A 12986-nucleotide genomic window follows, 5' to 3' on the forward strand; every position below is an offset into this window, starting at 1 on the left:
GGCACTTGTCCCATATGGACAGAATTTCGTTCTGTAGCACTCGCGTGTGAGATTGCGCATATGGTACCGCCTCGAAGGAGGCCACCATGAGGCCCAGGACTCGCATGCAAAAGAGGAGTGATGACCCTTTCTGGGATGTCAACTACCACACCGCAGCCCGAAGGGTCTGCAACTTTTCCACAGGGAAGAAAACCTTTGCCTCTGAGGAGTACAGAATCAATCCCAGATATACTAGGCGTTAAGTCGGTACCACTACTGACTTCTGCAGGTTGTTGGGTTTGCGAAACCAGGGACGTCTCTGTCCCTGAACAGGCGCTTTATCGGCCTGTGGTCTTCTACCCGTCGTACTAAGCGGACGAAAAAAACGCTTGTGTGCGGTAAGAAGGGCCCTTGCCTACGGCGTGGCTCCTTCCCCCTTCTTGGACTGTGGGAGCGCTGCTCCCATCTCCTGTATCATCTTTAATTATGTCAACCAGGGAAGTTCCAAAAGACTGTCGCCCTTAAAGGGCAAGTCCATCAGGGCTTACTTGGAGGATTAGTTGGTGGACCAAATCTTAACCAAAGAAGACGGCGTAACACCACCGCCTGACCTGAAGCTCTGGCCAGCAGAGGAATAGTGTCCAAGGCTGATTCACAAATGAATTTTAGGCCTTGTACTAGTTGGTCAGCTAGGGATACCTCGTTCGAGGAAGCCTGACGTGCTTGTAACCCATTGAGCAGCATCTTTGCCCATTCCGTTAGTGTCTGAGACATCAGGGCCCCAACTATGGTTGGGCGTACCGCCAAACCCACTACTGTGTACAGGTTGTAGGTGATCGCCTCAGCCTTCTTGTCCGCAGGGTCTTTGAAGGTGAGAGCCCCCTCCACTGGTATGGTGGTTAGCTTGTTCAATCTGGACACAGGAGGGTCTGCTATCGGGGGTGAGGTCCATCTTTTCAAGAGACTCTCTTCAAGAGGGATTTGTAGGGACTGAAAAAAACCTTCTGTGGTTTATCCCTCTCCTTGTATAAAAGTTTGTCTAATAAGACACACAAGGAGACACTTTTAGCAGTGTGCGTTGCCTTATGGAACCCAAATGGGACTGGCGCGTCTGATGCTTCTACAGACCCCGCTATCTTTTGAGTATCTCGTACTGCGGTGATAGGGTCACTTACTAGAGCCTTATCACGTGCTGACCTGCCGAGGTCGTCCTCACTGTCTGGGTGGTCTTCCCCGCCTGACACAGGGACTCCCCTGCTGGCTGCAGCAGAGACAAGGGGTTCCTCCCCAGAGGACTCACCACCCAGGAACCGTAGTAGATGGTTTAGATAGCAGAGCTGCCTCCTGCAGAGTGTGTCTGTCCATCTGTGCTCTCCAAAGCTGGGATCGAAGGCTGTTTGTGGGGCTGCGATTTTTTGTCAGTCTTTCAGACTGCTCAGTCAGCAGCATGTGTCTGTTCATCTGCCGTCCTTCAATGGTCTGATCCATGGTACAATGGCCGCTGATTTGACACTAGAGGCCAACAGGTCAGAAAACCATGGTGCAGCTGAGTAATGCAGCAGTCAGTACACCTCAGCAGAAATCGCCATGAAGATGGCCGAGGAGTGTCGCTAGGCCAATACAGATGCGGCTACAAGAGAAATACAGCATGGACACACCAACATAGGCGCCGACAATATGGAGCAGGACATACAGGAAAGCAGAAAGTCCTATGCAGCCTTATGCATTGTGCAACACTAAACATGGCCGCCGACAGCATGGAGCAGGACACACAGGTAGTAGAATCTCTTCTGCAGCTTTATACATTGTGTAAATAAAGAAATAAAGCATGGACACACCAAACATGGCCGCCGACAGCATGGAGCAGGACACACAGGTAAGCAGAATCTCTTATGCAGCTTTATACACTGATTTAGACTTATGGTTCACCAAGTGAAGCTCCCCAGAGGAACCCCTGCCCAGCAGCTAGCTCAGAGAGCCTAAGGAGGAGGGGGAGGGGAGAAGTGGGATAAGGCCCTTTACTCACCTCTTCCAATGATGCCCAGCTCTGTTTTCTTGCTAAAGCAATGTAGTAGCTACCTTCCTGTGGGTTTATGCTGGAAGCATCCTGGACAGTGCATCTTCTGCATGGTAACGGAGATGACTGTCGGCCAGGCTACTGCGACTCGGCCCTGTAGAACGGTCCTTATGCAAGCCCTTGAGTGTATAGTTCACCAGCCACCTGTAGAGCGACGGGCATGTTGTGGACGACCCAGCGCGCAGCTATGGTCAGCACACGCTCGATGGCCGAAACTGGGAAGAATACAAGGATCAGGGATCCAGCCTGTCGCCCAGTCGGCAGTTGATCGAAGATCGCAGGAAAAACTTAAATAAATAAATAAAAAATCCCCAAAAAAATTATTTGAATTAAAAGCCTCCAAGCCTTGGGCCTGAAGGGGCCATGTCTTCTCCTAGCACTAGGCAGAAAAAAAATGAATTGCTTGGTGCAGGCTGAGGGGATATGGTCAGTGGGACTGCACCCTGGGCAGGGCGGTTCGGCTTTGAAGTTGTTAACTTGTTCTGCCTAGTCACTCCTAAAAATTGGCTATTTCCCACGTTGTCAAGATTAAGGCTGTGTCCATCCATGAACGGAAGAGAAAAAAACAACCTGATGGATTGAAGGAGTTTAAAAGAACCAATTGGGGGATCATTGGGTTAATAGGAGGCTAAAAATGAACAACTATTGACATTGTATTTATTTTACTAAGTGCAGGTTTTCTTAAACTGTAACATGCGGTTACATGCAAATCAAAAGGACAATATATATTTTTTCACACATAAGCACTAATTTGGAATGAAGGTTATTTGTAGCCTCCCATTTCTGTCAACTTGACTCTTAGGCCTTGTACTCACGAGCAGACATGTCCGATGAAACCGGTCCGCGGACCGTTTTCATCGGACATGTCTGCCCGGGGACTTCTGTTCGATGGCTGTACACACCATCGAACAGAACTCCGCGCATAAACAATACGCGGGGCGTGTCCGCGGTGTCGCCGCATCCATGACGCGGTGTCGCCGCATCGATGACGCGGTGTCGCCGCGACAATGAGGCGGCGACATGGGCAGGCCTGCCTTTTAAATGCTTCCACGCATGCGTCAAAGTCATTCGACGCATGCGAGGGATGGCGGGCGGCCGGACATGTACGGTAGGTCTGTACAGACGACCGTACATGTCGGGGGGACAGGTTTCCCTGTCCGATCCGCCCGAAAATGGTCCGCTCGTGCCTACACACGGCCAAACATGTCTGCCGAAACTGGTCCGCGGACCAGTTTCAGCAGACATGTTTGGTCGTGAGTACTGGGCCTAAAAGTAAAACTATAGGAAAAACTTTTTCTACATTTTGAATAGAGCAAGGGAAGGTTATAACCCCATGTCAGATTATTTTTATTTTTTTGTCATCTTTGTCCCATTGTGGAGATTGTCCTTCACTTCTTGTCCCATAGCCAAACAGGAAGTGAGAGAAAATCCCTGCAAATTAAGGGAATTCATTGGGGACTCCCAGGTCACCAAAACGATTGACCCCATTGGAAGATTTCCCCCTCTATTATTTTTGTGGGGATAACCCAAAATATGGGATTTTCTTTTACTTTCAATAATAATAGTGAACAGGACAAACAGAGAGGGTAAATCTCCTAAACAGGGGCATAGACAACAATAAAAACTGACAAGAATTCTAATCCCTCTGCACACTAACCAAAAACAAACAAAAGAAAAGTTTTACCTTTAGTTATACTTCAACAGCAAAAGGTCCTGCCCCAGATACACCCGACTCACCACATGAGTGGGGTGTATGCCCAGTAGGAATGTGCAGTAGGAAACCAGCTGTGAAGCCTGAAGGCTTCACTGCCTGTTTTCCTTATTTACAATGCCGACGCCTGCACCCAAAGCCAATTGATGAATCGGCTTGGGGTGCTGACATTGCGGGATCCCTGGACAGGCAAATGGTTTATATTAAGGCTAGGTTCACACTTTAGCAGTGAGCCACTTACAGCAGGGGTCTGGTGCGCCCCTGTTCACTGCTTCAGGTCCGATTTCAGCTCAAATATTTAGCTTAAATTGAACCTCAAACTCACCAGAAGACGCACGGGACTCCTGTGCAATTCGCACTGGAGCCGCTCCGGAGATGTGTGAACCGGCTCCATAGAGAGCCAGTCACAATCTCCTAACATGAGAGTGGGGAACCCGCATCCAATTCGCAATAGTGTAAACTCAGCCTCAAAGTCAGCAGCTACAGTATTTCTAGCTGCTAACTTTTAATTTAAAACTCCTCTTTAATATTTTACAAACAGTTCAGAACATCTATAACACCAGTACAAGATGCATTTGCAGTTATTATATAACTACAGCTAATTAGAGAATATTATAGTTTTTATTATTATATAGTTAAATTATTACCGACCTCCATAAACGATCCTGCAGTCCCGGCTTGGCAAGAACCATGTTCTTCTCCATATTTCTTTTTATATTCTGGAAGAAATAAAGATAACAATCTAGTATAGCATATTCTATATAGTTACATTTGGCTGTGTGAGGCCTAACACTGTTACACTTCACCACATATACCACCCAGCCTCAAAGGTTTAAACCTCATCCACATCGGGAACCAACTAAACCACAACTATGTAGGCCTGAAACTGACTGCATTTGAAATTAGTTACATATTTTACAGCAGCACTTTCTTGTCAGTGTTTTTGAGTGGATGTTGGGAAGTATCACATTAATTACATCAGAACTGAAAAAAAAAAAAAGAATCCTGCACAGTAACAGCTCTGACTGGAGCTGAGAGTTTTTTTTCATTCAACCCAAAAACGAATAGTGTGTACCAGGCTTAACTCTTGCAAACTTCAAAATGCAGCCTCATATCTTGGAACAATGAATATGGGGGGGACAGAGGAAATCTACAGCTCAGTTCCCCTTAAAAAAAGATTCAGATAATAAAGTGGCAGCATAGAATAAATAAGATATCCAAGTCCATGTTTTACCGGATACCTTTGGTTTGGATTTGAGAAAGATAGATCGATATTGATGGTCTGTCTTGATTGATATTGAGCAGATTGACAAACCCGCCAGTTTAACCAGAAAGTACATAATATAACAAGTATAAAAAAGATAAGGAGAGAAACTTGCAGAAGGAGACTTTGAGTACTTAGAAGACACACATGTATGCAATGCATCTATAGAGAGGGTAATGCATTATCCAGCCACACCAGTAGGTAGCATAGATTAAGCTGGTGAGTCTTTAAAGAGTCAGTGGTAACAATAAACAGAATGCACATGCCCCAAAATGCTAAAGGCAGCTGCTAACCCAGTGTGACAGGAGCCTATGACAGAAACAACAACACAGGGCTCTGCTCTCCAAAAAGTGTGATACCAAGGGAGTAGAATAATGTTAGAGATTGCCAGGTGTCCACACAAAAGTCAACATAACAAACATAAAATTGGTACTTGCTCTTGGAGGAATATAAAAACTGCCGCTGTAGTACTCCAATGCCTTCCAGTATGGGTACACCTCTGGTGGGTTAAGTTGGTCTAGAAAGCTAGGGAGGTCTGTTTTGTGCCAAAGGAATTAAGTTTTACCCTACTTGACTGTGATCAAATGGAACCGGAAGCCTCAGCTGTATGTGGAACCTTCTCAAAGGAGGACTTCCATAAGAGGTCATCGGTAGCAGCAGGTTCCCACCATCCAAGTCCACATGTTCTTGCCTGCATGGTGGCTTCCATTATGATGCATTTGTGTAATTTGTAGAGGACATTGCAGGGCTTTGTTAAATTTTTTGGTGGGTGGCATTAGGATTCTGTGGGCCTTGTTGATTTCAATATGATCAGGTGCTTGGTCATCCAGGATTTGCGTATGTGATCCAAAAGAGCAGTAGCTTATTCAACCCCATGAACCTTATATTCTGATGCCTGTTCTGGTTAACGTAGTCGTCTAGTTGAATGATCAGTTCCACAATCATTAAAGAATGAGTTTGTGTTAAGAACATGTTACATGTTACACCCGTATTGGGGGTGTAACATGCTCTCTCCTCACCCCCCAATCCCACTTCCCCACAGCTGCTGTCACATTCAAAATCGGCATGGATCTCTGAATGAATAAACTACAAATCCCCACTGCCACCGCAGTGGATGGACTTGTAGTTCTCAATGGACTGCGTGGGCACTGATGAGCGCCCTTATAGTCGACTGATAATTCCTCCCATTTTCTAACTGAAAGCCTGTACAGAAGTATGGGCAAGAAAGCTGGAAGACGTGCCTGCAGGATCCTGATGTTGCACCACCTACCTTTTTTTTAATTGCAAAAATATGTGCATTATTTTTTCCCTAAAGGTCAACTTAGCCTTTAAATCATGGTTTAAAGCCTGTCTGCCATAAGTTTTCTTGATTAGTCTCGTACCTGCAAGTCTCCTCTCCGAGAGGAAAAGGGGGTCCGTCATTAGCAATTTGAGGATCACCACATGAACTAGATAGGTGAAGCACCATCTTTTGTGAGCCACAGACTAGAGTAGGAGGTAAGTGTTATTGTACTGGATTTAGATTTGTAGTTGGACAAGAAAAGTGACCACCATTTCCCTGGCATGCTAACCTGATCTTGGGGCATTCTTTTGCCGAGGCATATGGTGGTGAACCTGGGAAGATAGCAGGAGCTCATTAAACATATGTCTTCACGCAGACATATCCAAGGCACACCCACTCAGCCAAAATGTATTACCTAGTTTTGGATGCAGAAGAAGGGTTAGAACCCCTGTCAGATTTTAAAAGCTGTGTGTGAACCAACTATGGACTCTTGTCCTAGAACTGAAATTGACAGTAAATCTCACAGTAACCCCTACAACCCTTGGTTAGAGTTGGAATTTCAAAATGTGCAAATAACATAAATCTTTGATTATTTCCTCCTGTGCTGATCAGGGAATGATAGCTAGAATCTGATTGGTTGCTATGGGCAAATGCTCACTCTGACATTTTAGCAAAGTTCTGTCAGCAAAGTACGAATACTTTAAAGGCAAAGCGCAATTACAGACTTTAAATACAAGCATCTTTGGCCATATTCTGAGTAAGGATACGATGGAGTATCTCAGGATACTCCATCGTATCTCTCTTTTTTGGCCCGTGTATCTATGCGACTGATTCTTAGAATCATTTTCGCATAGATACACTTAAGATCCGCCATGTGTAAGTCACTTACACTGTCGGATCTTAAATGTAATTACTCCGCCTGCCGCTAGATGGCGTTTACATTCGGGTCTCATTTGTTTATGCAAATGAGCCTGATACGCCGATTCCCGAACGAATTTGCGTCGCGTAACCGTCGCTAACGTCGTTTGCGTAAGCGTAAACTTACCCCTGCTATATGAGGGGTAAGTTTACGCAAGTCCCACGTAGGCCATGTTAAGTATGGCGTTGGGTCTGCGTCGTGTTTTTCCGTCGGCTACGTCGTTTCCCTAAGTCGTTCTTGAATACGACTTTACGTCAATGACGCACACGTCGGCGTCATTGACGTTTTACGCCGAGAACTGGAGCATGCGCACTGGGCTATTTTAGGCCCGGCGCATGCGCAGTTCGTTAGAATCGGGGGCGCGCTTAATTTAAATAGAAGCCGCCCCCTTGGAGATACGCGTGGCTACGCCGGGCCATTTACACTCCGCCGCCCCAAACTACGGAGCAAGTGTTTGGGGAATACAGCACTTGCTCCTGTAGGTTGGGGCGGCGGAGTGTAAATGGCTTACGCGCCGCCCGTGGGAAATCTAGGAGAATATGGCCCCTTATCTTCTGTTTTCTGCAGAGAGTGGTGCACTGAACCATATGAAAATACAGAAAAAAAATTATTATAGAAAATTGTTTCCTGTGATATACGCCAGTCTGGTCAATGTTGAGGATCACCAATTTGCAGTAAAGTGCAGCAAGATCTTTTTTTTTTCTTACGTGGATGGCTTACAGTGGTATTTTGATGTAGCTGAATAGATTTCACTTTCACTTAAAAAAAGCTAAACATTTACAAGTTTCAGTAAATGGAGGTATGCATATCTATAAGATGTAAATTATTCTAGGGAAATGTAAAAAAAAAAAACACATTTCACACAGATAGTCACATTGTCCAAGACCATAAAGCAAAGTGAGTTTAACTTTGCAAAGAAAACAGTGCCAGTAATAAATATTATTGTATTTGCCAACTTTCCACTGGCAATGCATTTTACTGAGTAAAGTCCTGGAATACCAGAGACACTGGAATACACCACGATTCTTCCACTTATGTACAGGAAAATACTTTCTCCAACAACACAGAACTATGCGCAGAAATAAATATGTTATTGAAAGTCCTCCCGCCCCATGTTTTTTTTTTCCTTTCTCAACACTCCCTCACTCTGTTCTTCCTCTCTTTTCCCTGTTCTCCCTCCCAAATTTCTCTGTCTTTACTTTGTTTCTCATTCTTTCATATCTTTTCATCTCTGAAATACAGGGCTTTTGTCTCAGACAATAGGTGCAGGAACTCCCCTTTTCTGAGTCACTTGTTTTCTTTGACCCCTACCTACCTCCGAGCAACGTCCCTTGGTTCCATCCCCACCTCCCAGTACCGCCCCTTTTAGACAATACAGAACCAAGTATCATTTTGTTGTGCTAAGTAATTTGTATGGAATTTGGTTTCCTCTTCAGCCAGCAACAATAAGTCCCCCTAACAATGTACCACCCACAACTAACCCCCCCCCCCCAGCAACAATAGACTCCCGGCAGCATCAACAGATCTCTGCACAGCCGGCATTAATAGACTCTCTGGCAGCAATCAACAATAGACCCCTCCCCCAACAGTAGATCTCCTTCAGCAACAACTGACCCCCCAGCAACAATAGGTCCCCCACCAGCAACACTAGACCTCAGCAACAATAGACCCCCTGAAAAAAAGATCCCCTCCAGCTAGAATCGATCCGCCAGCAGTGAGCATCAATACCCTGCAGCACACTCCAGCACTCCTTAACATTACATACAGTCAGTCCAGGAGGTGCCGGAACTGCGTTCCCTGCGTTCCCGCTGAAAAAAAGCTCTGCTGAAATAACAGAAAATTCCCCCATGTTTTTGCTGCAAGTACAGAAATATACCCCTTGATCTACCAAAACTCCAGTGAGCTCCTATCTTCCTGTAGTGAGCAGCCATTGCTGCATGTAAATACCAAGGAGCACTATCAGCCCTGCCCAGTCAGAATACAGAACATCCCTTGCGTTTTGGAAATTAGGAATTGGGTTAGGAGGGTGTAGTCCATCAGGGAAAAGCTCATTCAGGACTGACAACACCACATGTTTTAACATAAAAAGTAGGGAACAAATGTAAGCTATACCATCAGTTTGAAAATCAGACATACTGGGGTTGATTTACTAAAGTAAAATTTACTGTGCACATTTGAGGCCAGATTCACACTTGTGCGGTGCGAATTCCAGCTCTGTTATCTCTGCAGAGAGATAAGAGAGCTGGTTAGCAGATCATCTCTGTTTTAGCTGCAAATTTGGAGACCTGGGAGAGGGGAGGGGGGAAATGTATTGAGGAGAATTCGAGAAATCCTGATGAGAGATGAACACATTTGCGAATCAAATGCGTGCCCATAGAAGATAATGGGCCTCAATTTGCACCTGAGCCGCATTGCAATGCCTAGAAAACGCACACGTAATTTGGCCACTAAGGGCACGTGCCCGCAGCGTGTGCCCAGAGCCAATGTAAGTGCCTGGTGGGCACGATGAACGCCGGGCACCCGCGATCGCTAGTTTACACACACAGATCCCGGTTCTTTCAGGGGAGTAGAGACAGATCGTGTGTTCATACTAAGTATGAACACTGATCTATCTCTCCTCCTAGACCAGGCAGGTCCAAAGTCCGGCCCGGGGGCTAAATGCGGCCCCCCTGTTGATTTAATATGGCCCCCCTGGGGATTTGGATATATATATTGTTTGTGGCCCCCAGGGCCACAAAAGATATATACTGTATTTATGGTCGCTGCCTTGGAGGGGACAGGGAGGGGGCAGGACGAGCTCCATCAGATTACATGAAGAGAATCTCCTGTTTACTCAGCAGCGACTCTATTGGAAGTCCCGTCTCCTGAGATGCCATTGGACGACTGTTCTGTCTATCATAGGAGGCGGGACTTTGTATTAAAGAGGCCACAGGGTAAACAAGAGATTCTCCTGTTTGTAATCTGTCGGCACTCATCCCGCCCCCCTCCCTCCGAGGCTGCAGATGGGCATCGTTCAGGCTGCACTGATGGCAATGGTAAGGCTGCATTCATGGCACATGTGAGGCTGCATTCATGGCACATAGGAGGCTGCATTGGTTGCAATGGTGAGGTTGCATTGGTAAGGCTGCATTCATGGCAATGGTGAGGCTGCATTCATGGCAATGGTGAGGCTGCATTCATGGCAATGGAGAGGCTGCATTCATGGCAATGGTAAGCCCATGCATGTTATACGACAATAAATACGGTATATCCAAATAACACGCCCAAGCTCATCCTTAGTCCTAAGCAGCGCTCTGGGATTCGTTGGGGCCACAAAAGAAATAAATACAGTATATCCAAATAACACGCCCAAGCTCATCTCTTCACCACACACAGCCACAAAGGCAAGATAATTCTTGTTGTGCAGTGTAGTAGTGCTCAGACGAACACACTTAGACCGAATATTAATGGTTCAAAGAATGTCAGGCAAAATAGTCGGCCCTCGCGCATGTTCACTTAATCAAATCTGGCCCTCTTTGAAAAAAGTTTGGACACCCCTGTCCTAGACAGTCCCATCCCCCCTACAGTTAGAACACATATAAGTAACACATTTAACCCCTTGATTGACCCCTAGTGTTAACCCCTTCCCTGTCAGTGACATCTATACAGTAATCAGTGCATTTTTATAGCACTAATCGCTCTATAAATGTCAATGGTCAAAAAATGTATCAAACGTGTCCAATGTGTCCGCCATAATATCAAAGTCCCCAAAAAAAAATAATAAAAATGCCATAAATCGATCCCCTATTTTGTAGCTGCTATAACTTTTGCCCAAACCAATCAATACACGCTTATTGTGATTTTTTTTTTACCAAACATATGTAGAGGAATACATAATCGGCCTAAACTGAGGAAAAAAATTGTTTTTTTTAAAAAAAAGGGGGAAATTTATTATAGCAAAAAGTAAAAGATATTGTTTTCTTTTCAAAACTTTTGCTCTTCTTTTGTTTATAGCGCAAACAAATAAAAACCCGCAGAAGTGATCAAATACCACCAAAAGAAAGCTCTATTTGAGGGAAAAAAAGGATGTAAGTTTTGTTTGGGTACAGCATCGCACGACCGCACAATTATTAATTGCCGTATCGCAAAAAATGGCCTTTTGTGTCCATTGGACCTTAACAGACCCCCAATATGCCTCGTACACACGATCAGACTTTTGCCCGACCAAACCAAATTCCTTGGAATATCTGATGGAAAAATTCCCATGGGCTCACACACAGTCGGAATTTCCGATGGAAAAAGTCTGTCAGACTTTTTTAATCGGAAATTTTGGTCGTGTGTACAAAGCTTTAGGTCTACAAAAAGGCGGATGTAAACAAACGTGAGTGTGCTTACTTCTGACAACCTGATATTTAGGGCTAAAAAAATGGAAAAGGTCGAAGGCCAGGGCTCAAGTCCTGCGGGAACACGTGGGAACGGAGTACCTGCACTTTTTTCACAGCAGGAACGCAGTTCCCTTTGCAGGACTAGAGCAGCCGAGAGCAGCCGAGCCGCCCGAGCCAATCCTTCACTAAGCGACGATGCCCAGCTCGAGTCACTGTCAGGGGCAGGCGGACCTTAGTAATCCATTATATTACTGCCCGCTTCCTGTATATGGATTCATCGGGTAGTGTGCATGTATTCCGTCACTTCCTCGATGCCACAATGTCTCCTGGAAGCTTTTGTCATTGTTACTAGGAGACATTGCGGAGGTCTGCCGCGAGTTATTGCGATATTTAGAAAGAACTTTAAGCAAGTTCTTTCTAAATCCCATGATAACTCCCAGCAGACCTCCGCAATGTCTCCTGGGAACAATGACAAAAGCTCCCAGGAGACATTGCGGCATCGAGGAAGTGAAGGAATACCCACACACTACCCGATGAATCCATATACAGGAAGCGGCCAGTAACAAAGGATTACTAAGGTACAGTGGATTGAAAAAAAAAAACATGCGGTTTAGTAATTATGCATATGAGTGTATAATTTAAAAACATTTTGGTGGGGGAGTGAATCTTGGGTGGGAGTTCCCACACTTTTTTCCCCAGGACTTGACCCCTGCCGAAGGCCTTTATTTTTATTTTTTTCTCTGACCTAGATGGTAGGGTGACCAAATTTCCAAACTGCCATTCAGGGACACACCCCCTCTCTCACCTTCCCCCCAAAAATATGAGGGGGGCGGGGGGTAATGTAGTCTCGGGGGTTGATGGGGAATTTGGTGGCAAGTTATTTGTCAGGTGAATGTGCCACTTGCCACCAGATGCAGTGCCGCTTGCCACCCATAGCCTGCCACCAGATGCAGTGCTGCTGTCACTCCCTCTACATGAGCCACGTGCGTAGAAGCAAAGGAGTGGCATCACTATGTGGAGAGTGAAGATCACACCAGTCCCTGCTGCTTGCCGCTGGGTGCCAGAGAAAGAGGAGGTGCCGAGGTGGGTGGGGACAGCAATGCTGCACAAGGCGCAGGACTCGCTCCCGGTCTCACTGTCTGAGAGTAAATTATCACCGGTTGCAAGATGCCAGGCAGTGCTGGCCCTAGCAACCAGTTCTGGAAATGTAGTTATTAGTTAATAGGGGGTGGCTGTGTCCTCTATTTCATTCCAGGACAATTATATTGGCCCAGCACTCAGGACAGACATGTCAATTGCGGGACAGTCCCGGGCAATCCGGGACACGTGCGCACCCTACTAGATGGACTTCTGTTTACATCTGTCTGTCCATAGACTTGCATGAAGCTTC

General features: G+C 45.8%; 1 protein-coding gene across 1 annotated transcript in view; it reads right to left on the bottom strand.

The window, feature by feature from the left end:
* The window catches only part of ITGA9 (integrin subunit alpha 9), a 487954-nt gene that overhangs the window by 358480 nt on the left and 116488 nt on the right, over window positions 1–12986 (bottom strand). The window contains exon 5 of the mRNA XM_040353279.1: window positions 4419–4486. Within this exon, the coding sequence (XP_040209213.1) occupies window positions 4419–4486 (68 nt within the window). The remainder of the gene's footprint in view (window positions 1–4418; window positions 4487–12986) is intronic.

This window comes from Rana temporaria, chromosome 5 (assembly GCF_905171775.1).
Source record: "Rana temporaria chromosome 5, aRanTem1.1, whole genome shotgun sequence".
NCBI lineage: Eukaryota > Metazoa > Chordata > Amphibia > Anura > Ranidae > Rana > Rana temporaria.